Source organism: Chiroxiphia lanceolata, unplaced genomic scaffold (genome assembly GCF_009829145.1).
Source record: "Chiroxiphia lanceolata isolate bChiLan1 unplaced genomic scaffold, bChiLan1.pri scaffold_66_arrow_ctg1, whole genome shotgun sequence".
NCBI classification, from domain to species: Eukaryota; Metazoa; Chordata; class Aves; order Passeriformes; family Pipridae; genus Chiroxiphia; species Chiroxiphia lanceolata.
In genome coordinates this window covers 105,222-130,331 of record NW_022476531.1, presented here as the reverse complement: position 1 = coordinate 130,331, position 25,110 = coordinate 105,222, and the positions used below count along the sequence as shown (strand labels likewise).

Sequence of the window (25,110 nt, the reverse complement as noted above, 5' to 3'; positions counted from 1 at the left end):
GGGGTCTGGGTGCTGTGGGAGGGGTCTGGGTGCTGTGGGAAGGGTCTGAGTGCTCTGGGAGGGGGGTCTGGGTGCTGTGGGAGGGGTCTGGGTGCTGTGGGAAGGGTCTGGGTGCTCTGGAGGGGTCTGGGTGCTGTGGGAGGGGTCTGGGTGCTGTGGGAAGGGTCTGGGTGCTCTGGAAGGGGGTCTGGGTGCTGTGGAGGGGGGTCTGGGTGCTGTGGAAGGGTCTGGGTGCTGTGGGAGGGTCTGGGTGCTGTGGGAGGGGGGTCTGGGTGCTGTGGGAGGGGTCTGGGTGCTGTGGAAGGGTCTGGGTGCTGTGGAAGGGGGGTGTGGGAGGGGTCTGGGTGCTGGGGAGGGGGGTCTGGGTGCTGTGGGAAGGGTCTGGGTGCTCTGGAGGGGGGTCTGGGTGCTCTGGAGGGGTCTGGGTGCTCTGGAGGGGGGTCTGGGTGCTGTGGGAAGGGTCTGGGTGCTGTGGGAAGGGTCTGGGTGCTCTGGAGGGGTCTGGGTGCTGTGGGAAGGGTCTGGGTGCTCTGGAGGGGTCTGGGTGCTGTGGGAAGGGTCTGGGTGCTCTGGAGGGGTCTGGGTGCTGTGGGAAGGGTCTGGGTGCTCTGGGAGGGGGTCTCGGTGCACCAGGTGGGTGCTGTGGGAGTGGGGCCGGGGGCCAGCGAGGCCCTGGGGGGGTGGCCCAGCAGGGGGATTTGGGTGCCCAGCCAGCGGGAAGGCTCAGAGTGCAGTGGGATTTGGGTGCTGACAGGATCGGGGTGGGTGCTGGTGTGATTTGGGTGCCAGCAGGATTTGAGTGCTGACAGGATCAGGGTGCCGGTGTGATTTGGGTGCCAGCAGGATTTGGGTGCTGGTGTGATTTGGGTGCTGACAAGATCAGGGTGCTGGTGTGATTTGGGTGCCGGTGTGATTTGGGTGCTGGTGTGATTTGGGTGCTGACAGGATCGGGGTGGGTGCCGGTGTGATTTGGGTGCCGGTGTGATTTGGGTGCTGACAGGATCAGGGTGCCGGTGTGATTTGGGTGCCGGTGTGATTTGGGTGCTGACAGGATCAGGGTGCCGGTGTGATTTGGGTGCTGGTGTGATTTGGGTGCCGGTGTGACTTGGGTGCCAGCAGGATCAGGGTGCTGGTGTGATTTGGGTGCCGGTGTGATTTGGGTGCCGGTGTGACTTGCCCACCAGCGGGATGGGGGTGCCGGCACTGCCCCGGTGCCATACCCACCCCAATCCCCCCTTCTCCCTCCGCATGGTGCCCCATGACGCCCGTGCCGATCCCCCAGCCTGCTGCTGCTGCCGCTGGTTGGCGGCCGCTGGCACTGCTGGCACTGCGGGAGCAGCAGCAGCAGCGCCCGCCCGCCCGGCCCGGCCCGGTGACCCCCAGCCCGACCCCCCGGCCCCCAGCCAGCAACGACACGGCCCCCACGCGGCACCCGCTGCAGCCGCCGTACCCGCACCCCTACCGCTTCCTGCTCAACCACCCCGACAAGTGCCGGGCGCGGGCGCCGTTCCTGGTGCTGTGGTGGCCTCGGCGCCGGCGGACGTGGCCGCCCGCGACGCCGTGCGCCGCACGTGGGGCAACGATGAGCTCCGTGCCGGGCGCGTCGGTGCTGCGGCTCTTCCTGCTGGGCGCCCACCCCGTGTTCGACGCCGCGCTGCGCCCGGTGCTGCGCGAGGAGGACGAGCTGCACGGCGACCTCCTGCAGCAGGACTTCCTGGACACCTACAACAACCTGACGCTGAAGACGCTCATGGGGCTGGAGTGGGTGAGCCGCTTCTGCCCCAACGCCACCTACGTGATGAAGGCCGACACCGACGTCTTCCTCAACCTGGAGTTCCTGGTGCGGCGGCTGCTGCTGCCGCCCAAGCGCGACTTGGTGACGGGCTACGTGTACCGCAACACCGGCCCGCTGCGCAGCCCCGCCTACAAGTGGTTCGTGCCGCGCGAGGTGTACCCCTAACGAACGTACCCGCCTACTGCGGCGGGCAGGCTACGTGCTCTCGGGGGGACGTGGCGCTGCGGGTCTTCGCCGCGGCGCAGACGGTGCCGCCCATCAACATGGAGGACGCCCTTCGTGGGGCGTGCCCTGCACGCGCTGGGGCTGCGCGGTCACGACGGGGCCCCCCGGCGCCTTCACCATGTACCACCTGCCCTACGACAAGTGCCGCTTCTCCCGCCTCGTCATGGTGCACCACTACGCGCCGCAGGACCTGCTCCAGGTCTGGCCGCACTTCAGGGACGTCCCCGTGGAGTGTCCGTAGGGATGGGAGCTGCTGGCGGCGCTGGGGAGCGCTGGCGGCGCTGGGAACTGCCGGTGGCACTGGGAACCGCTGGGGTCACTGGGAACTGCCGGTGGCACTGGGAACCACTGGGGTCACCAGGAAACGCTGGTGGCACTGGGAACTGCTGGGGTCACTGGGAACTGCCGGTGGCACTGAGAACTGCTGGGGTCACTGGGAAACGCTGGTGACACTGAGAACTGCTGGGGTCACTGGGAACTGCTGGGGTCACTGGGAACTGCTGGGGTCACTGGGAACTGCTGGAGTCACCGGCTTCCTTTGGTGGCGCTGGGATCCACCAGTGGCACTGGGAACTGCCGGGGTCACTGGGAACCACCGGTGCCACTGGGAACTGGCTGGAGCCAGCAGTGTCACTGGGAACCACCGGTGTCCCCTTCCACCGACTGTCCCGGGATCTGCCGGCAGCGCCGGGATCTGCTGGCTGTCACTGGCCATGGACTGTGCCCGGCCCCGGCTCTGGAGCAGCCACTGAACTGTTTTTATGGATTGGTCAGGGCCGGGATCTGTCCCGTTAATTTATAGCCAATGTTTGTAATAAAAGGGCTGGAACCACCCGGAGCCTCATCCGTTCCTGGATCCGGGCTGGGAAGGGTTCCAGGCAGCATTCCCAGTGTTTGCCAGGACGGGCCTCGTTCCAGGCGGCATTCCCAGTGTTTGCCACGACGTGCCTTGTCCCAGGCAGCATTCCTGGTGTTTTCCAGGACGAGCCTTGTCCCAGGCAGCATTCCTGGTGTTTTCCAGGACGAGCCTTGTCCCAGGCAGCATTCCTGGTGTTTGCCACGACGTGCCTTGTCCCAGGCAGCATTCCTGGTGTTTGCCACGACGTGCCTTGTCCCAGGCAGCATTCCTGGTGTTTGCCAGGATGTGCCTTGTCCCAGGCAGCATTCCTGGTGTTTTCAGGACGAGCCTTGTCCCAGGCAGCATTCCTGGTGTTTGCCACGACGTGCCTTGTCCCAGGCAGCATTCCTGGTGTTTTCCAGGACGAGCCTTGTCCCAGGCAGCATTCCTGGTGTTTGCCACGATGTGCCTTGTCCCAGGCAGCATTCCTGGTGTTTGCCACGACGTGCCTTGTCCCAGGCAGCATTCCTGGTGTTTGCCACGATGTGCCTTGTCCCAGGCAGCATTCCTGGTGTTTTCCAGGACGAGCCTTGTCCCAGGCAGCATTCCTGGTGTTTGCCACGATGTGCCTTGTCCCAGGCAGCATTCCTGGTGTTTTCCAGGACGAGCCTTGTCCCAGGCAGCATTCCTGGTGTTTGCCACGATGTGCCTTGTCCCAGGCAGCATTCCTGGTGTTTTCCAGGACGTGCCCCGTTCCAGGAGGCGTTCCTGGTGTTGGCACTGGAGCCGGAGGCAAGGCAGGGACACACAGGCGAGGACTGGAACGGCCCCTGTTTGGCCCCAGGGATTTTTAGGAGATGAATCCTCTGAATTTGCGGGGGGGGGGTTAGGAGAATCCTCTGAATTTTGGTTTTTATAGAGAAGATCATCCTGAATTCAGGGGTTTTTTTAAGGGACAAATCCTCTGGATTTGAGGGTTTTTAAGAGGACGAATCCTCTGAATTTGGAGGTTTTTTAAGAGAATCCTCTGAATTTTGGTTTTTTTTAGACATCATCCTGAATTCAGGGGTTTTTTAAGGACAAATCCTCTGAATTTGAGGGTTTTTAAGAGACAAATCCTCTGAATTTGGGGTTTTCTTAAGAGAATCCTCTGAATTTTGGTTTTTAGAGATCATCCTGAATTCAGGGGTTTTTAAGGACAAATCCTCTGAATTTGAGGGGTTTTAAGAGAAAAATCCTCTGAATTTGGGGGTTTTATGAGACAAATACCCCGAATTTGGGGTTTTTTTTAAGAGAATCCTCTGACTCGGGGGGTTTGGAGGCACAGAACCACGCGCTGGGAGCCCAAACCATCCCGGATTTCGGGTTGATTCGTCTCCACTCCCCCCCCCCCCCACTCCCCACGACCCTTCACCAAGAAACTGAAACCACAGAGGCGGAGGAAAATACCGAAAAAAGCTCCTTTTTAACGCACTTCACAAAAGCAGAAACAAGGAGGGCCCGGCCGGGGCCCGCGCGGGAAGAGGCTCCGGAATCGGATCGACCGGCCCCCTCCCCCCACGCACTCCCTCCCCCCAAAAAATAACAAATAATAATAATAATCCTATTCAGACCAAGTCGTCGTGGCAACTACGACCCATTAAATACGGAGGCCCAGGGACGGCGGCGCGCGGGGCGGCCGCCGGTGACGGGTCACACAGAGCGGGAGGGGACGGGGCAGGGGGGTCCCGGGGTGGGGTGGGGGCAACTGGGACCGTCCCGGGGGTCTGGGGCTGTGGGGGACACCGGGGAGGGGGGGGTTTATCTGTACTGGTAACTCATGCTGTGCTCGTTTCTGCCGTAGCCGCCCTGTGACGCCTGGTAGGAGCTGGGGGGCCGCTGTAGTTCTGGGAGCCGGGGGAGTTGTAGTTGGACTGGGAGGAGTATCCGCCTGCGGAGAGGGAGAGCGGGACGGGGAGGAGAGAAGGGGGGTGGTTACGGTCACGGCACCGCGCGGAATTCCCGCAGCGCTCCCGTTGGGATGGGAGCCCGCCGGGACGGGAGCTGGCCAAGGCCACGGAGCCCCCCGGGGAGGGGAGGGGGTGTCAATACTGACCTTGCTTACCTTGGTACGAGGAGCCCCCGCCCCCCGAGCCCCCGTAGCCCCCGTGGGAGCCCGAGTTGTAGGAGCCGCCCGCCCGAGTAGTTGTTGCCGCCGCGGCCGCTGTTGCCGCTGTAACCTGGGGAGGGGGCGGGAGAGGGGGCACGGTGAGCACGGGCAGGGACCCCCCAGCCCTGCTGCCGACCACACCCAACTGCTCTGACCAACCCAAGGGCATTTTAAACCCCCCCCAGATCCGAAAATTCCGTGAGGATTTGGGTGTGAAGGGACCTTCACCCACTGTCTGCCCGGGCAGGGACCTCTTCCCCCAGCCCAGGGTGATCCAAGACCCGGATGATGCCCTGGGAACGCGCCCAGGGCCTGGGCAGCCACCCCCTCTGCCCCTTCTCCATCCATCCATCCATCCATCCATCCACCATCCATCCATCCACCCACCCATCCATCCATCCATCCACCCATCCATCCATCCACCCACCCATCCATCCATCCATCCACCCATCCATCCATCCATCCATCCATCCATCCATCCACCATCCATCCATCCACCATCCATCCATCCACCATCCATCCATCCACCTACCCACCCACCCACTCATCCATCCATCCATCCACCATCCATCCATCCATCCATCCATCCATCCATCCACCCATCCATCCATCCATCCATCCACCCATCCATCCACCATCCATCCACCATCCACCCATCCATCCATCCACTCACCCACCCACCCACCCACTCATCCATCCACCACCCATCCACCCATCCCTCCATCCCTCCCTCCCTCCCTCCCTCCCTCCCTCCCCGCACCCCCGGGCCGCACTCACTGTATTTGCTCTCATAGTTGTAGTCAGAGCCGCCGCTGGGCGAGTTGTAGGAGTTGGAGTAGGAGTAGCCGCCGCCGCCCTGGCCGTGGCCGTAGCCCTTCTGCTTGCCCTGCCCGGGGCCGTAGCCGCCGTACTGGCCCTGCCCGTAGGGCTGCTGGCCCTGGTGGGCCGAGTACCCGGAGCCGTAGGAGGCCTTCTGGCCCCCGCCGTGCTGCTGCTTCTTGCCGCCGTGCTTGGGCGGCGCCGGCGCCGTGTACCCGTCGCCGGACTGGTAATAGGAGCCGTAGCCCGAGGAGCCGCCGCCGCCGCCGCCCCCCGAGTTGGAGTGGCCACCGTTGCTGTAGAACTGGCCTGGACAGAGAGAGGAGTGTCAGAGGCTGGAGCATCGATCCCGATCCCACTGCCGATCCCGATCCCAATCCCACTGGTGCTCTCGATCCCGATCCCACTGCCGATCCCGATCCCAATCCCACTGGTGCTCTCGATCCTGATCCCACTGCCACTCCCAATCCCAATCCCACTGGCGCTCTCGATCCCAATCCCACTGCCACTCCCAATCCCAATCCCACTGCTGCTCCCAGTGAGGGGCGGGATGAGGTCCCGGTGCTGCCAGTGCCACATCCATCGGCCTCACACCAGGGTCTGGCCCCCCCAGACCCTCCAGAGAGACCCCCCCAAGATCCCCGTGACTCCAGCAGGACCCCCATGATTCCAGAGGGATTCCCATGATTCCAGCAGGACCCCCATGATTCCAGAGGGACCCTTGTGACTTTGGCAGGACCCCCACGATTCCAGCAGGACCCCTGTGACTCCAGTGGGACCTCATGACTCCAAGGGGACCCCCGTGACTCTGGTAGGACCCCCGTGATTCCAGCAGGACCCCCATGATTCCAGAGGGACCCTTGTGACTTCGGCAGGACCCCCACGATTCCAGCAGGACCCCTGTGACTCCAGTGGGACCTCACAACTCCAAGGGGACCCCCGTGACTCTGGCAGGACTCCCGTGATTCCAGCAGGACCCCCATGATTCCAGAGGGACCCTTGTGACTTCGGCAGGACCCCTGTGATTCCAGCAGGACCCCTGTGACTCCAGTGGGACCCCCATGATTCCAGTGGGACCCTCATGACTCTGGCAGGACCCCCACGATTCCAGCAGGACCCCCGTGACTCCAGCGGGATTCCCATGATTCCAGAGGGACCCTTGTGACTTCGGCAGGACCCCTGTGATTCCAGCAGGACCCCCACAATTCCAGCGGGATTCCCATGATTCCAGAGGGACCCTTGTGACTTTGGCAGGACCCCTGTGATTCCAGCAGGACTCCCATGATTCCAGCAGGACCCCCACAATTCCAGCAGGATTCCCATGATTCCAGAGGGACCCTTGTGACTTCGGCAGGACCCCTGTGATTCCAGCAGGACCCCCTCGATTCCAGCAGGACCCCTGTGATTCCAGCGGTATTCCCATGATTCCAGTGGGACCCCCGTGATTCCAGCAGGACCCCCATGATTCCAGCAGGATTCCCATGATTCCAGCAGTATTCCCATGATTCCAGCGGGATTCCCATGAAACAAAGACTCCGTGGCTCCACAGTTTATCTTCTGGGAATTGTGGTGATTCCATCCGGGATCTGAGTGAATCCGGGGTTAATTCCACATGTGGAGGGTTCCACAGCCAAGCTCCCGAAGTGATTCCTTCCCTGCTCGATTCCCAAAGTTTGGGGAGTTCTCGTTCCACAGAAAACTGGGCACGTCCCAAACTAAACTTCCTTTGGAGGAACAAAAGCCACCAGAACCCAACTGACGCCCCAGATCCGGAGAGACGGGGGAGATTGGGTCGAAAAGGAGCCAAAGAGTGAAATCCCGCGGGCTTCGCTCCCGGAATTCCGCGTGAAACGTCCGGGGTGACCCACGGCGGATCCCGGCTCCGCCCCCACATTCCATGGCTGGGTTGCCCCTGGAGGCACCTGGATTTCAGTGGGATCCGTTATTTCGGGCTCGTTTCCTCGATTCCCCTCCACGTCCCCTTTTCCACGGCGGGTTTTTATTCCTCTTCCGCAGCAAATCCCGATTTCCTCGCGCGGACACGAGGCTCTGGAACGGCGTCGCCTCCGGGGCTGGAGCCGGACGGGAGCAGAGTCCCCCGGGGCCATTCCCAGGGGGAAAACGCCCGGATTTGGATCCAGCAGGAGCACTGGGGACTCGGGAGCGAGGGGGGGGGTGACTCCCGCCGCACAGCTGGAAGTTGAGCTCTCCCACATCAACGTTCCTGGATTTTCCCCTTCTATCCCAACACTCCTCACAACAACCACTTACTGTAGCCGGCGGTGGCGGAATTCCCTCCGTAGCCGTAGCTCCCGTACCCGGCCCCTGCAGCGGCAGAAAACGTGGGAATGAATAAAACTGGGATTGGGAGGAGCCAGGGGGGGGGGTCATTCCCAAATGGGGGGTTTTGGGGGGAATTCGGGCCCATCCAGGTGCTGTGGACACAATGCCAAAGGGGGGGATCAATCCCTCTATTTTAGGGGGCTCTGGCCCATCCAGATGCTGTGGATACAATGCCAGAGGGGGGATCATTCCCATTTGGGGTGTTCTGGTCCCTCCAGGTGCTGGGAACACAGTTCCAGAGGGGGGATCATTCCCATATGGGGTGTTCTGGCACATCCAGGTGCTGGGAACACAGTTCCAGAGGGGGATCATTCCCATCTGGGATGTCCTGGCCCCTCCAAGTGCTCTGGACACAGTTCCAGAGGGGGATCACTCCCATTTGGGATGTTCTGGCCCCTCCAGGTGCTGGGAACACAGTTCCAGAGGGGGATCATTCCCATTTGGGATGTTCTGGTCCCTCCAGGTGCTCTGGACACAGTTCCAGAGGGGGATCATTCCCATCTGGGATGTTCTGGTCCCTCCAGGTGCTCTGGACACAGTTCCAGAGGGGGATCATTCCCATCTGGGATGTTCTGGCCCCTCCAGGTGCTCTGGACACAGTTCCAGAGGGGGATCATTCCCATCTGGGATGTTCTGGTCCCTCCAGGTGCTCTGGACACAGTTCCAGAGGGGGATCATTCCCATTTGGGATGTTCTGGCCCCTCCAGGTGCTGCAGACAGGGGGATCACTCCCTGGGGGGGTGTGGCCCTCACCTGTGTTCATGTAGCCGCCGTGGTTGCCGCCGAAGCCGCCCCGGCCTCTCCCGCGGCCCCGGATGTTTCCGCCCCGGCCGCGGCCGCGCATGTTGGGGGGCGGGGGGGCCTCGTTGTGCATGGGGCCCCCCATGCCGAACCCCGGGTTGTGCTGCTGAGGGCACAGAGAGACACAGAGAGGAGGGAGGCGTCACCCAGAGCCTCCCAAAACACCTCCCCCGAGGCGGCTCCGGGATGGCACCGCCTCGGGAAACCGGAGGGGAACAGCCGGAGCCGCGGGGGTGGGACTGGGAACTGGGGAGCCCCCGAACCCGGAGGCTGTTTGCCACAAAACCTGAGGGGGTTTGGGATTGCAAGCCCCAAGATCCACCTCTCCTCCACCTGTCTGTGCCCCACTCCCAACCTCAGGAAGGGATCAGACCCCGGAGCCGCCGACCCCCCGAGCTGCGCCCCAGAGCCACGGAAGTGGGGATTTACTCACTTTGACTGGGAATTTGGGGCCCCCCCTGGCTGGCACGGGGGCTCTTTTCTTCTTGTTCTGCTCGATGGCCACGGGAGCATCCGGGAACAGCTTCTCCAGCGCGGCCAGCGCCGCGTAGGCCTTGGCCACCTTCTTGTTCGAGCCGGCGCCTTGGAACTTCTGCCCGTCCACCTCCACCTTGGGAAGGGAGGAAGCCGCCCGTGTCAGCGGGAAAGGGCACCAAAAGATGGGGCCACTTGGGAAAATGAAGCATTTCTATGGTGCCTACGGGCAATCCCAGAGCTGGGAGCGCTCCGGGTGAGGCTGGATGAGGCTGGATGAGCTTTGAAGGGTCTTTTCCAACCCGAACCACTTGGGTTTGAAGGTTTAAACTCCTGGGAAAGGGGATGAGGCGGCTTCCCAAGCTCTTTTCCCGCCCATCCCGCCCTGGATGGGATGATCCGAGCTCCTGGGAAGGGGATGGAGCCCAGGTGCCCCCTCCTCACCTCCATGACGAAGCGCTTGTCGTGGCTGCCGCCCGTCTCCGAGATCAGCTCGTACTTCAGCCCGCGCCGCTTCTCGTTCAGCTCCATCACGGGGTTCTTCCCGTGCTTTGTCAGGATTGGTCCCTGCTGCTTCACGTTCTGCAAGGGGAGAAGGGTGGCTGAAACCCCAGAAAAAACCCCCAGCGGGCCCGGAGCTGCTTCTCCCGACACATCCTTTGGGAAGCGACGCCACGAAGCCACGTCTGCCTCGGGTTTTACCGCGACCCGGAGAACCAACGGTCACCCCCAGGCCGTGTCCCCCGCCCCCCAAGGCTGTGTCCACACCCTGAGGCCGTGTCCTCCCCGCTGTGCTCACCTCGGGGGTCTGATCTGCCGGGGGCGAGGCCGCCGTGGGCGTCGACACCGTTTCAACGACGGGCGGAGGAGCCACGACCACCGGTTTCTGCTCCGTCTCCTCCGCCGACTCATCGCCCTTCCCGGAGTCTTTGCCTTCCACTCCGGTGGGTAACCCCATGTCTTGCAACACCTGGAGAGGCGGAGAAGGGTCAGGGGCCTTGCTCAGCTCCAGGGGCTCCTGCCTGCCCCACCCACCAGACCCCGGTGCTCGGCATTCCCAAATCCCGTGGGCGCTCCCCGAATCCCATGGGCGCTCCCCAAATCCCACGGGCGCTCCCCGAATCCCACGGGCGCTCCCCAAATCCCACGGGCACACCTCTCCGTGCCCCCATTTCCAGTCCCACACCTGCCTGTGCCCCCATTTACACCCCCCCCCACCCCAGCGCCCACCGGGGCCGAGCTGCTCCCGCCCCATCCCGGGGCTTTCCCAGGGTTTTTCCTGCCCCCCTCTCACCTTGACGGCCACGTGCAGCTTCGCCGTCTTCTTGGAGGGCCCTGAGGCCTCGAAGGTGCTGCCGTCGATCTCCACGGACATGGTGAAGATGGGGGCGTGCACAGGGCCGGTCTGGGACACCAGCTTGTACTGCAGCCCTGGCTTGAGCTGGTTCAGCTTCATCAGGGCGTTCATGGCCTGCGGCGGCTCCAGCTTCTCCTCTGGGGGAAGAACCCACACGGCGCTTGGCGGGCGCTCGTCTGCCCGAGAGGACGCAAAAGTCATCCCCGACCGGCATTTCCCGGCTTTGGACCGGTTGCAATTGGGGATGTTTTATCTCAGAGCAGCCCTGATGGGCCTTTGCCACTCCCAGACCAGTCTTTTCCCATGCCAGACTAGTTCCTGTCAATCTTTCCCAACTTAGAGCAGTTCCCATTTGGTCTGTTCCCATTCCAGACCAGTTCCCATCGGTCTGTTCCCATTCCAGACCAGTTCTTATTGGTCTTTTCCCATTCCAGACCCGTTCTTATTGGTCTGTTCCCATTCCAGACCAGTTCTTATTGGTCTGTTCCCATTCCAGACCAGTTCTGATGGGTCTGCTCCCATTCCAGACCAGTTCCCATTGGTCTGTTCCCATTCCAGACCAGTTCTTATTGGTCTGTTCCCATTCCAGACCAATTCCTATTGGTCTTTTCCAATTCAGACCAGTTCCAATCACTCTTTCCCCATTCCAGAGCAGTTCCCATTGGTCTTTTCCAATTCCAGACCAGTCCTGACCCGTATTTTCCCACTTCAGACCAGCCCTGATCAGTATTTCCTGATCCCAGACCCGTTCCCGGTGGTATTTTCCAATTCCAGACAATTTCTGATCTCCTCCTTGGTCTCAGTTTTACCCAGCACAAACCTCCCAGTTTCAAGTTCTTTTATCAATCCCCTCACCCCTATTTAGAGCCCTGAAATGCCCAAGATCCTGCACCCCTGAGCCCACCTGCCTGTGCCCCCATTCCCCTCTATCTGTGCCCCCATTCCCCCCTGTCTGTGCCCCCATTCCCCCTGTGCCCCCATTCCCCCTGTGCCCCCATTCCCACCTGTCTGTGCCCCCATTCCCCCTGTCTGTGCCCCCATTCCCTGTGCCCCCATTCCCTGTGCCCCCATTCCCCTCTATCTGTGCCCCCATTCCCCTCTATCTGTGCCCCCATTCCCCTCTAGCTGTGCCCCCATTCCCCTCTAGCTGTGCCCCCATTCCCCTCGTCTGTGTCCCCATTCCCCCTGTCTGTGCCCCCATTCCCCTCTATCTGTGCCCCCATTCCCACCTGTCCGTGCCCCCATTCCCCTCTGTCTGTGCCCCCATTTCCCTGTGCCCTCATTCCCCTCTCTGCGCCCCCATTCCCATCTGTCTGTGCCCCCATTCCCACCCATCCATGCCCCCATTCGCATCCATCCAGGCCCCCATTCCCCCCTGTCTGTGCCATTCCCTCTGTCTGTGCCCCTATTCCCTGTGCCCCCATTCCCTGTGCCCCCATTCCCACTCATCCATGCCCCCATTCCCCCCCATCCATGCCCCCACTCCCACCCCTCTGTACCTACCTCTCGTTAACTCAATACCTTTTTTCTGAATCTTCTTCTTCTTCTTGCTGGGGGATTTCTCCTCCCCGTCCTCCTCCATCGGCCTCTTCATGGGGGTCACGGCGTAGGTGGTGCTGGGCGGGATCTGGACTGTGGGGGACCAGCACAAGCAGCCCCTCAACTCTCTGCTTCCCACCCCGAGCCGGGAGGGAGGTCGGGGGCCGCTCCCTCCCCTCCCAGTACGTACCAGTATAATCGACCGGGTTCTCGTTCTTTGGCTTCTTGGGCATTTTGGAGGGCAGGGGGTCCATGCCCAGGACCTTGTGGAGCTGGCCGAAGGCGGCGAGCCGCAGCGCGTGCTGGGGAGAGGAGGGGGTGTCAGCCGGGGGGCCGCGGGGGACCCGCTGCCCGCAGCCCCCGCCCGCCCTCACACCGATCCTCAGCCCTTCGCGGGACACTCTGGATTCACCGTTTGCTGGGGGTTTAACCCAAAAATGGGGGCCGGGGGCAGGAGGGGGGGGCAAGTCACTCCTCAACACCTGATTCTTTGCTCTGGTTCAGGCCAAGCTCCGCGCCCCGTGGGGCCCGTGCGGGCGGCCCGGGCTCGGTCACCAGCGGCCGCAGGGCACTAAGTCTACGTTGGCCAACGGGGCCGGGAGCGGCGGGCGAGCCGGGGAATTCCGCAAGGTCTGGAGGTCACACTATACCTGAGCACTCTGTGTGATATCTTCCCTTTGTTGTCTGTCTAGATGCCCAATAGCATCAGTGGCTTCTTTTTCACAAGGGTCATAAATACCAGAACCATCTGAAGGCAGGAAACAAGGAAGATATGCAGAGAATTATCCCGGGTCTCTCTAAAGCAACTAAACTAAAGTCCCTGGGGCGGCAACGACGCTCCGAGAGCGCGGACCGGCCGCGATCCGGCGCTCGCCCGGCACTCCGGGACTGCCCGGGCTCGTTTCCACGGACACTCTGCGGGAAGCTGCTCCCGACCTCTCCGGGAGCCGAGCGGTCCCTCCCTCTCTCTACGGGGCTGAGGTGGCTCTGAGCCGGCGTCCCGAGGGCGGGGGACGGTTCCCGGCGTGGCCGGAGCCGGGCCGGACCACGAGGGGCTGCCCGGTCACCGCGTCGCCCCCCGCGCTCCTCCCGGCGCCGCTTCCCGGCGGGAAGGGCGGGTTGGGGCGGCTCACCTGGCATGACGATGCCCGAGGCCAGGCACTCCAGCACCCGGCGCAGCGCCTCGCCCGCGCCCATGGGCCGGTTCGCCGTCCCGATGGACTTCTCACACAGCAGCTCCAGAGGCTGCAAGGCAAGGACGGACGTGAGGGAGGGCACGGGGAGCCCCGGGGAGGGACCTGGAGAGGGATCCTGGGAGAGGGACCTGGGAGAGGGACTCCAGGGGAGGGATCCTGGGAGAAGGACCTGGGAGAAGGATCCTGGGAGAGGGACCTGGAGAGGGACCCTGGAGAGGGACTCCGGGGGAGGAATCCCGGATAGGGATCCTGGGAGAGGGACCTGGAGAGGGATCCCAGAGAGGGATCCTGGAGAGGGACTCCAGGAGAGGGATCCTGGGAGAGGGACCCCGGGAGAGGGACCCGGAGAGGGACCTGGACAGGGATCCTGGGAGAGGGACCTGGAGAGGGATCCCAGAGAGGGATCCTGGGAGAGGGACCTGGAGAGGGATCCCAGAGAGGGATCCTGGGAGAGGGACCTGGAGAGGGATCCCAGAGAGGGATCCTGGAGAGGGACTCCAGGGGAGGGATCCCAGAGAGGGATCCTGGGAGAGGGACCTAGAGAGGGATCCTGGGAGAGGGACCTGGAGAGGGACTCCAGGGGAGGGATCCCAGAGAGGGATCCTGGGAGAGGGACCCCGGAGAAGGATCCTGGAGAGGGACCTCAGGAGAGGGACCCCTGAGAGGGATCCTAGGAGTGGAATCCTGGGAGAGGGATCTCGGAGGGGGATCCTGGGAGAGGGATCCCGGAGGGGGATCCTGGGTGAGGAATCCCAGAGAGGGACCCTGGAGAGGGATCCTGGGTGAGGAATTCGGGGAGAGGGATCCCAGAGAGGGATCCTGGGAGAGGAATCCCAGGAGAGGGACCCTGGAGAGGGATCCTGGGTGAGGGACTCAGAGAGGGATCCTGAATGAGAAAACCTGGGAGAGGGACCCCAGAGAGGGATCCTGGGTGAGGAATCTGGGGAGAGGGATCCCAGAGAGGGATCCTGGGAGAGGGACCTCAGAGAGGGACCCTGGGAGAGGGACCTCAGAGAGGGATCCTGGATGAGGAAACCTGGGAATGGGACCCCAGAGAGGGATCTTGGGAGAGGAATCCCAGGAGAGGGACCCCAGAGAGGGATCCAGGGAGAGGAATCCCAGGAGAGGGACCCCAGAGAGGGATCCTGCGAGAGGGACCCCTGAGAGGGATCCTGGGTGAGGAATCCTAGAGAGGGATCTTGGGAGAGAAATCCCAGGAGAGGGACCTTAGAGAGGAATCCTGGGAGAGGAATCCGAGAGAGGGACCTCAGAGAGGGATCCTGAGAGAGGAATCCCAGATAGGGATCCTGGGAGAGGGACCTTAGAAAGGAATCCTGGGAGAGGAATCCGAGAGAGGGACCCCAGACAGGGATCCTGAGAGAGGGACCCCCAAAAGGGCTCCTGGGAGAGGGATCCTGGGTGAGGGACCCCAGAGAGGGATCCAGGGAGAGGAATCCTGGGAGAGGGACCATGGGAAAAGGACCCCAGGAAAGGGACTCCAGGCAAGGGCCCCAGCAGGGAGCAGCTTCCAGTTCCCAGAGAAGGAGAAGAGTCAGGCTGTGGAAATCGGGAATTGGTCAAAACAGTTTGATAACAACGTGATTAGATAATTAATATAACGAGCTGATGACACCAGGCTGTTTGATAACTGATAAAACAACGGGTCAATGTGATTTGATAACTGACAGAACAAATTGCTGATGTGATCTGAGAACGGCCTGGTTTGATAACTGATAAAATTACCTTATAATTGATAAAACTATCTGATAACGTGACTTGGTAACGGACAGAAATATTTTATAATAATGCCATTAAAATGATTGATGCTTACTGATAAAACTATTTGATAACGTGACTTGGAAACTTATGGAAATTATTTTACAACAGCGTGATTTGATAACTGATATCTGATAACTGATAAAGCCATTTGCCAACGATAATGGTGGGCTTTGATAATTGATAAAACAATTTGCTACTAACGAGATTTTACAGCTGATAAAACCCCCACCAACGTGATGTGATAAATGATAAAATGTTTTGGTAATAACGTGGGTTAATAACTGATAAAGCAGTTTGATAATAACAGGAATGAGTAATTGATAAAGCAATTGGATAATGATGTGAGTGGGTAATTAATAAAACAATTTGATACCAACCTGAGTGAATAACTGCTAAAGCAAGTAATGTGAGTGACCATTGATAAGGGAATTAACAATGGGGTGGGTCATTGATAAGGGAATTAAAAATGCAATGGGTCATTGATGAGGCAACTAAAAATGCAATAAGTCATTGATAAGGCAATCAAAAACATGATGGGTCATTGACAAGGCCAGTCAGTAACAATGTTGTGGGTCATTGATAAGGCAATTAAAAATGTGAAGGGTAATTGATAAGGCAACTAAAAATGTGAAGGGTAATTGATAAGGCAATTAAAAATGTGAAGGGTAATTGATAAGGCAATTAAAAATGTGATGGGTCATTGATAAGGCCAATAACAATGTGGTGAGTCATTGATAAGGCAATTAAAAATGTGAAGGGTAATTGATAAGGCCAATAACAATGCAGTGGGTCATTGATAAGGTAATTAAGAATGTGAAGTGTCACTGATAACGCAATCAAAAATGCAGTGGGTCATCGATAAGGCCAATAACAATGTGGTGGGTCATTGATAAGGCAATTAAAAATGTGATGGGTCATTGATAAGGCCAATAACAATGCGGTGGGTCATTGATAAGGCAATTAACAATGAGAAGAGTAATTGATAAGCCAATTAACACTGTGCTGGTGGCTGATTGCCACCGCACAACATCCGCTCTGCGCCTTTAAGGGCGGGCACGTCGCTCATCCGCAGAAACCCCCGTGCCTTGGAAACTTGGGAAAGAGGAGAGCTGAACTTCAGCCCTGAGAAATGCTGCCAGCCCCCCCCTCCCACCCCACCCCCCCGGGAACAGGAGAAGGGAGGGAATTACCCATCCTCGGAGCGGGGCCCAGGTGGGGACGCGGGTGCAGAGGTCCCGCAGCACTCGGATCACGATGACGCACGACTTCAGCCCGTTGGCCCTGGCCTGGAAGCGGAACCGAAACCACAGAGGGATTCACCGAGCGCGCCCGCCCGCGCCGCGCCGTCCAGTCCCTCTCGAGGTGCTGCTTTGCCGAGGGTAAAGCCGGAGGAGCTCCGCGCCCGGAGCCGCCGAGGGCACGGCCACACCAAGGGCACGGCCACACCGAGGGCACGGCCACGCCGAGGGCACGGCCACACCGACCTGACTCCTCACACAAAGCAGCAGCTCCGCGACTGCTCCGTACAACAACAAAAAAAAAAGGCTCCTAAAGTGTCACCGCGGCGCCTCTTTAGCAGCTGTGCCGCCCCACAGCCGCTAAGTCCGGCACCTCCGAGCGGCCGGCGGCCACTCCAACTCCGAAAAGAACACTCAGCCCCTTAAAAGAGTTTACCAATGTTTCTACTTAAAGATAAATATAAGAACAAAATGCAAACCTGGAACCACTTGGCGTGGCGCAGAGACGCCAAGGCAGCAAGGCATTTCTGCCTGTCCAGAACGTCCGGGGAGTCGGTGACTGAGAGCGTTTCTAGTCGTGGATGGAATAAGAAGACAAGGCACAGTTTGACCAAGGGGCTTCTGTCGGGCCGAGGGGGAGGAGGCAGCATCCTAACGGGCAGCTGAGGCTCCCAAAGAATCCTGCCGGGATGCCGGGAGCGGGAGGGAAGGGAAGGGGCTGCGGCGTTGCCGCCGTGCGGCCTCGCCCGGGGCGTGCGGCTGCAGAGATGGGGGGGAAGCTCAATTCCCAGGGATGGATGGGCTGGAATGCGCTCTGGGAAGAGGAGGAGGAGGCAGGAGGAAGAGGAGGAGAAGAAAGAGGAGGAGAAGGTAGGAGGAGGAGGAGCGAGAGGCTCGGTGGAGGGGACAGAGATCCCTGCCGGATGGAGAGGCGGCAGCGAGGCCGGGAGGGGTCACCAGGGGGAATTTAAGGTGCGTGACCCCCGGCTCTGCGCCCGGGAGGGGAGGGGATCCAGGGAACCCTCCGCCCGGAAGGATGGCTGCCCCGGCCCCGGCCCGCGACAGAGAACGTCCTGTTGGTCAAAGGTCCAGCGTCCCTAAAATCGACAAACTAGAAGGCTCGGAGACGAGGTCAGAGATCAACACCAGAGATCAACAATCAAGAGCACAACGAGGGCCCCGGTCTGTGCTGCAGCAAAACTGAGGAAGGGCCTGAAAGTCGCCCGAAGCTGCTGGAGATCAGGGTTTTAGATAAGGCTAGTGCAGAGCGGGGGACCCGCCGGCCCTACGGAGCCCATCGGAATCGGAGCGAGCAACCAGCGGTTGTCTGGAATTGTTGACCCCAAAGGGAATTTGGAGGAGCTAACTTTATCCAAAACTCTGCATCGCTTTCCGGAGAACTGAACCTGAGGTGCTGGAAGAGCCGCGGGAGGGGCCCCGAGCACACCCCGTCGTTCTGCTGCAACACACACCGGGGGAACATCCCGGAACATCCCCGGTTCATGGACATGCAACTCCTCGGACAAGAAGCCTTCGAGAGGGTGGTGGTGTTTTTTGGGGGGTTTTTTTTTTTAAACAAATCTGCTTTCTATTTTCATGTCACTGCACTGACATGGCCGGGGACAAACCACGAGTAATACAACGAGATGATGAATTAGTGAACTGAAGGCCCAAGTGGAACCAAAACAAAGGATAAAATAATAACGATACTCGGAGAGAAAAAAAAAAAAAAAAAAAAAAGATAAAAAATAAAAAAATCAAAAGAGTAAAATCCCACGTGAAAGGTGCTCCTCAGCTTCGGAGTGCTCGGCCCGGATAAACCGCAACCGGGGATCGCAATGAGGCTGGCGGAACTAAGGAATTTTTCCCGCTGGAATTTGGCCCAGAGGGAGCCGCCGGGCTCCGGCTGAAGCTGAAGAGCACGCTTTCCCGGTGCTCCGCCGCGCCCTGCCGGGCCCGGGCCGGCCGTACCTCCGGCCAGCTGCTTCTCCAGCTCCTCCCGCACCACGGGCGACGTCAGGTGGATGGTGAGGCTCAGCGGGGGCTCCTTCGTGTTCTTGATGACGATGGCGGCGTCGCCCACCGACTGGATGACCTCGTACTTGTCCTCGGTGATCGCCTGCAACGCCACGGCCCCGCTCAGCTCCCGAGCAGGGAGACTTCCCGCGGCCCTTCCCGGCCAAAGCCCAGCACCTGGAGCACCTTGGAGCAGCCTGGAGCTGCAGGAGGTGTCTCCCCACCCACGGCAGAGGGTTGGAGATCCCTGGACATGTAGGATCTTTAAGGTCCCCTCCAAGCCAAACCATTCCATGATTCCACAGCCCTGGAGCACCTTGGAGCTGCAGGAGGTGTCTCCCCGCCCACGGCAGAGGGTTGGAGATCCCTGGACATGCAGGACCTTTAAGGTCCCCTCCAAGCCAAACCATTCCATGATTCCGTGGCTCTGGAGCACCTCTGCTCCAGGGACAGGCTGTGAGAGATGGGGATGTTCAGCTGGAGAAGGGAAGGCTCCAGGGAGACCTTAGAGCCCCTCCCGGGGGGAGCCTAAAGCTCTTCCTAAAGGGGCTCCAAGAGAGCTGGGAAGGGACTTTGGACAAGGGCCTGGAGGGACAGGATGAGGGGGAATGGCTTCCTACTGCCAGAGGGAGGGGTTAGATGGGACACTGGGAAGGAATTCCTCCCTGTGAGAGTGGTGAGGGGCTGGGCTGGGGCTTCCCAGAGAAGCTGTGGCTGCCTCATCCCTGGAAGGGTCAAAGGCCAGGTTGGATGGGGCTTGGAGCAACCCGGGATAGCACAAGGTGTGCTGGGGGAAGGGGCGGGATGGGATGAGCTCCAAGGCCCCTTCCAACCCAAACCTTTCATGATTAATGAGGAGAAGTTCGTTTAACAATCCCAAAGAACCACTGAAAACGACTCTTCCGAGCCGGAAGGCGGGCACCGGAGCGATCCCAAAGGAATTCTGGCGGCCCCACTCACCGCCAGCTGCACCCCCAGGTTGTCGGCGACTTTCTCCAGGAGCTTGGCCGTGGGTTTGTCTTTGCACAGCAGGACCAGCTCCAGGTCCAGGTCCCCCTTGAGCAAGAGGCCTTTGGCCACGAGCCCCACGCGCATCACGCCCCGCAGGGTCCTCGTCAGCTGCTCCGTGGCCTTCTGATCCCTGAAAACACATGGGACACGCTCAAACCCCACGGAATGTGCAGCCAGGCTGGTGCTGCTGCCCCACCCAACCTAAGGGATGGATCCACGGGGATTCACCCGGGATGGATTTACCACACCCGCCTCAAACAGTCGTTAGTTAATTCCCCCCAATCCCGCAACTTTCCCCCCCCCCGATTTTTAGGGATGCCGGCGGCGCCCTTCGCTCCTCACCCTCCTTCCTTGTTCTCCTCCTCGGCCGCCGTCTCCATGGACTCCGACTCCGGCTGCTCCCCGCTGACTTTCTCCTGCTCGTCGATCCAGTCGGAGACGGCTTTGAGCGCTCGCTCCGTGTGGGAAACCATGTTCTGCACGGCCTCCAGCTCCTCCTGCGTGGGGTACACGGCCGAGTGCTTGGCCATCACGTGCCGGTCGTCGTTGACGAAGATCCGCATCGGGCGCTGCCAAGGGATGAGTTCAGGACAACTCAGGGGCGCCCCGGGACACAAAAGCCATCCCACGGGGGGGAATCCCCGACATCTCCTACCATTTTTGCTTCCCGACGTCCGTCCGAGCGTTCCAGAGGTGTTTATGTGGACTTTTCCAGCGGGGAGACCGTGGCGGCACCGCGGCGTTCCGGGAGCTGGAAGGGGCAGGGAGCGGGTGAGCCGGGGCTGGGGAGGGGGAACAGCCATTCCGGGGATGCCAACTCCCAGCCCAAAGCCCAGGTTTCTGCTCCCAAGGATTTGTATCCCTAAGAGCCGGAGGGTGCCCCCCAGAATGCTTCCAGAGGGTTCGGCACCCTGCGGGGCACAGACACCACTCCGAGGGTCCAATCCTTTATTCCCTCTTATTCCCAAGAGGTTTTCCCACAAAATGGGATTTTTCCTAAAGCTCCTGCTCCTGTCTCCAAACCAGACAGAACCCCCTGCTGCCCCAGGATGGGTAATTAATTAATGAACCAAAAGAGGGGAGAGTCGGATGTGCCTCTCCTCCCGCTCTTCACACAGGGATCCCAGCACAGATCCCTCTGCCACATCCAAGGGCAGATCCCAGCACGGATCCCTCTGCCTCATCCACAGGCAGATCCCAGCATGGATCCCTCTGTCAGATCCACAGGCAGATCCCAGCATGGATCCCAGCACGGATCCCTCTGCCACATCCAAGGGCAGATCCCAGCACGGATCCCTCTGTCAGATCCACAGGCAGATCCCAGCATGGATCCCAGCACAGATCCCTCTGTCAGATCCAGGGGCAGATCCCAGCATGGATCCCTCTGCCACATCCAAGGGCAGATCCCAGCATGGATCCCTCTGCCACATCCACAGGCAGATCCCAGCATGGATCCCTCTGCCACATCCACAGGCAGATCCCAGCACAGATCCCTCTGTCAGATCCAGGGGCAGATCCCAGCACGGATCCCTCTGCCACATCCAGGGGCAGATCCCAGCATGGATCCCTCTGTCAGATCCAGGGGCAGATCCCAGCACGGATCCCTCTGCCACATCCCTGGTTTTGCCCCAAATCCATTTCGCAGCCCCAAAGTCGCCTCGTTGGCTGTTAATTAAGAAACAACCCAAGTCCAGAGGCTGCACCGAGTCTCTCCCCTGAGTTTACCCGGAGCAAGCTCCAGGATAAACTCCGAGCAGCAAATCCGGGTGGGAAGTCAGCGCTAAAAACTCATAAAATTCAGCAGATTCAGCCCAAATGACACCAAATTCCTGCCCGAGGAGCCGCTTTCGGAGGGAACCACCCCCAGCCGGGGCAGCAGAGCCTTTTGTTCCAATTCCAGTGCTTTGTTCCTCGGAGCAGAGGAACGTCTGGATCCTGGGATTGCCCCGGACTCCGCCTCGTGCCGGGATCAGCTCCGGCACCGTTCCCACGTGGCCAGGCTGAGGATCAGCACCTGCCCCATCCAGGGCTGTTAATTGGACCCAATACAGTTAATTAAAGTCCTGATTTCCCCTCACCTGCCCCTGCAACACCCACCGGCTCCCGGTAACTCCAAGGATTGGGAAGTGCCGTGGAAAAGCCCTGGGAAACGCCGGCCCTCGGCACCTGAGGATGATGAAGATCATCCTCCTCCACCTCCACCAGTTGCTCCACTTCCTTCTACCACCAAACCCCAACAAATCCACCTGGTGACTCCAAATCCCACCTGGAGAGGGGGGATCCCGCCTGCGTTATCCCAGTGCTCCCAACCAAACCCCCTTCCCTTTTCCGGGAGCTTCCCTCGCCCCCAAACCAGACTCCTTGGCCTTTTCCCACTGGAATCTCCCCGGATGGAGGGATGGGTCGCCCAAAGCTGGGGCTCAAAACCAGCAATAGGAAAGAAAAAACCCGGGAAAACTCATTCCCTGGAGCCGCCGCCGCACGGATTCCACGCCAAGGAAACCCCCCCCCCGATCCCAATCCTGCCAGTTCATCCACAGGACGATTCAACAGTGGGATCAGTTGGGATTCAACCGTAATTAAACTGTAATTAACCCCAGCCTGGCACCAGCCGAGCAGGGAGAACTGTTCCCAAGGATCCACACGGCATCTCCCGGCGTTTCCAGCGCCTCCCGCTCCGGGCTGGCCCCAAAGGCCCCACGTCATTGTCCTTAAAACCCCCTCCAGGCCCTGTAGGGAAAGGGCTGGAATTCCAGCCGGCTGTTCCTCCGGTCAGAAACACCCCAACAGCCCGGGAGTCTCCCAGGGGCCCTGGGACCGGCGTTATCCCGTTATCCCCCTTCCGGGAGCTGATGCCGCAGCACCGCTGGAGTCGCATCTCTTCGGGGAAAAGAACCCCGGGATCAGTTAAACCAGGATCCCGATCCTGCCTTGGAGAGATCCAGCAGCAGAAACTCTGGAATTCCACCTGCCTGGAGTTCTGCCTGCCTCGCCCTCCCCCTCCTCTGCTCCCATCCCCAGCTGGAATCCACCAAAGTTCCCGCTTGGACTGAGCTTGGATGGAGCCTCCTGAGTGACCTGACCCTCCAAAATGTGGGTTTGGGAGGATGGAGGAGAGAAAAGGCTGGAATTTCGGCCCTAAATACGGGAAAGTCCGGCACAGGCGAAGCTGTGTTTGGGTTTCAGGGAAGAATTGGTCACTTTTATCCATGTTTTGGTAGCTGCCCGGGACAGAATCCTTGCAGGGGACAATCCAGGGGCCTGGATTCCAGCGGGAATCCCGGAGCGAGGGAGGGGGGACGAGGCCATGGGGAAGGGATTGTTCTGTTCCTAAACCATCCACAAACAGAGCAGCCATGGATAACAGGCTGGAACAGCGGGAATTGTGAGGGAGCAGAGGGAGAGGCTGGGAAGAACCGCGGGGAGAAGAGCGGGATCCCGGTCCTGAGGGGGGAGAGGGCCCTCAAAGTCCCTCCAAAGAGGATGATCCGACCCCAATTTCCAACCTCTGATGAGGTGGGCTGCGGGGGGATGATCCCATCTCCTCCGTGACCCTCCCCACACACACACCTCTCACCCCAGGGGTGGCTGAAGGGGTCAGGAAAGGAGCAGCCCCACTCAAAACCCCCCCAGGGACCCCCAGCCCCAACCCCACACGTGTACGGGGCCCCAAAGGAACCTGGGGGGTGAGGAGGGGGAGAGGGGGGATGGAGGGGGTGAGGAGGGAGCATAAGGGGGGATGGAGAGAGCACAGGGGGGGATGGAGAGAGCACAGGAGAGATGGAGAGGGTGAGGAGGGAACACGGGGGGATGCAGGGGGGATGGAGGGGGTGAGGAGGGGGAGCAGGGAGGATGGAGGGGGTGAGGAGGGAGCACAGGGGGGATGGAGAGAGCACAGGGGGGATGGAGGGGGTGAGGAGGGAGCACAGAAGGGATGTAGGGGGTTAGGAGGGAGCACAGGGGGGATGGAGAGAGCACAGGGGGGATGGAGGGGGTGAGGAGGGAGCACGGGGGGGATGCAGGGGGTGAGGAGGGAGCACGGGGGGATGGAGAGAGCACGGGGGGATGGAGGGGGTGAGGAGGGAGCACAGGGGGGATGGAGAGACTGAGGAGGGGGCGCAGAGGGGATGCAGGAAGGATGCAGGGGGTGAGGAGGGGGCGCGGGCGGTGGGTGAGGAGGGGGCGCGGAGGGTGAGGAGGGGGCGCGGGGGCCGCCGGGCGCTGCCGCCATTTGCAAACGCGGCGCGAACAAAAGCGGCGGCGGCGGCGGGCAGCGAGGGGGCTCGGGGGGGAGCCCCGTGAGGCCCCCGCGCTCCCCCCGGCTCGGCGCGCCCCCGCCCCGTCCCTCGGGGCAGCCGCCGAGGGGGGTCCGTGAGGGGGCCCGGCCCGCGCCCCCCGCCCTCCCCTCACTCACCGCCGCCATTTTGTCTGCACACAATGGGCCGGGCGGGAGGGAGGGGACACGGCGGGGGCCGGGTCACCGCGTCCCGCCGCCCCCCCCACCCGCCTCATTCTCCCCCGCACACCCCGGCTCCTCCCGCCCCGGCACCGCCCCCGCCCGGCCCGGACCGGCCCGCCCGGCCCGGCGCCTCTCCCTCCCCAATCCCCGCGCGGCGCGGGCACGGCTCTTACCGGGGGCGGTGCTTCGGGGGCGCGGCCCGGCCCGGCCCGGCCGGCGGGGGCCCGGGAGGGGCCGGAGGGGCCGGAGCGGGGCCGGGAGCGGGGCCGGGAGCGGGGCCGGAGCGGGGCCGGAGCGGCGGCGCCGGGACTGCGGCGGGGGCGGGGCCGCCGCCGCTGGGGGGCGCGCGCGCGCCGGGAAGGGGGGCGGGGCCACTGGAGGAGCGCGGTGGGAGCGGGCCAATGGGAGAGCTCGGAGGGGGATGACGGACAGTGGGCGGAGCCAATGGGAGGTGGCGGAGGGAGGGTGATGAACAGAGAGCGGGGCGGGGCCGAGGGGAGGGGCGGAGGGCGCAGACCAATGGGAGAGGGTGGAGGGGAGTGATGGGCAGGAGGCGGGGCCAATGGGAGGGGGCGGAGGGAGGGTGGGGGGCGGGGGGCGGGGCCGAGAGCGGTGGCGGGAACGTGCCGGTGCGGGGGGGGGCGGCCTGAGAGGACCCTGAGGGGACAGACCTGAGGGGACCCCCTGAGGGGACACACCTGAGGGGACGGACCTGAGGGAACACACCTGAGGGGACACACCTGAGGGGACCTGAGGGGACCCTGAGGGGACACACCTGAGGGGACGGACCTGAGGGGACACACCTGAGGGGACACACCTGAGGGGACACACCTGAGGGAACCCTGAGGGGACCCTGAGGGGACACACCTGAGGGGACACACCTGAGGGGACGCACCTGAGGTGACACACCTGAGGGGACACACCTGAGGGGACCCTGAGGGGACCCTGAGGGGACACACCTGAGGGGACACACCTGAGGTGACACACCTGAGGGGACACACCTGAGGGGACACACCTGAGGGGATCCTGAGGGGACGGACCTGAGGTGACACACCTGAAGGGACACACCTG

General features: G+C 61.4%; 1 protein-coding gene and 1 long non-coding RNA gene across 2 annotated transcripts; one reads left to right on the top strand and one right to left on the bottom strand.

Annotated features, from left to right (window-relative positions):
• The first annotated feature begins 2,238 nt into the window (after window positions 1-2,238).
• On the top strand, window positions 2,239-18,476 carry LOC116781821. Its single transcript, XR_004354989.1, has 3 exons — window positions 2,239-2,601; window positions 3,162-3,164; window positions 18,466-18,476. It is a non-coding gene; the product is annotated as an uncharacterized LOC116781821 (long non-coding RNA).
• Window positions 4,545-24,037, bottom strand: LOC116781818 (interleukin enhancer-binding factor 3-like). The gene is given in 22 exon segments (XM_032677583.1): window positions 4,545-4,729; window positions 4,732-4,788; window positions 4,963-5,036; window positions 5,038-5,077; window positions 5,785-6,135; window positions 8,098-8,151; window positions 8,923-9,076; window positions 9,404-9,580; window positions 9,889-10,026; window positions 10,244-10,414; window positions 10,739-10,938; window positions 12,323-12,433; window positions 12,531-12,642; window positions 12,991-13,088; window positions 13,474-13,585; window positions 16,506-16,601; window positions 17,033-17,124; window positions 18,525-18,672; window positions 19,530-19,710; window positions 19,923-20,149; window positions 20,236-20,331; window positions 23,995-24,037. Coding segments are annotated over 21 exon segments (2,667 nt in total). The 5' UTR covers window positions 20,239-20,331; window positions 23,995-24,037; the 3' UTR covers window positions 4,545-4,658.
• Between the last annotated feature and the right edge of the window lie 1,073 nt (window positions 24,038-25,110).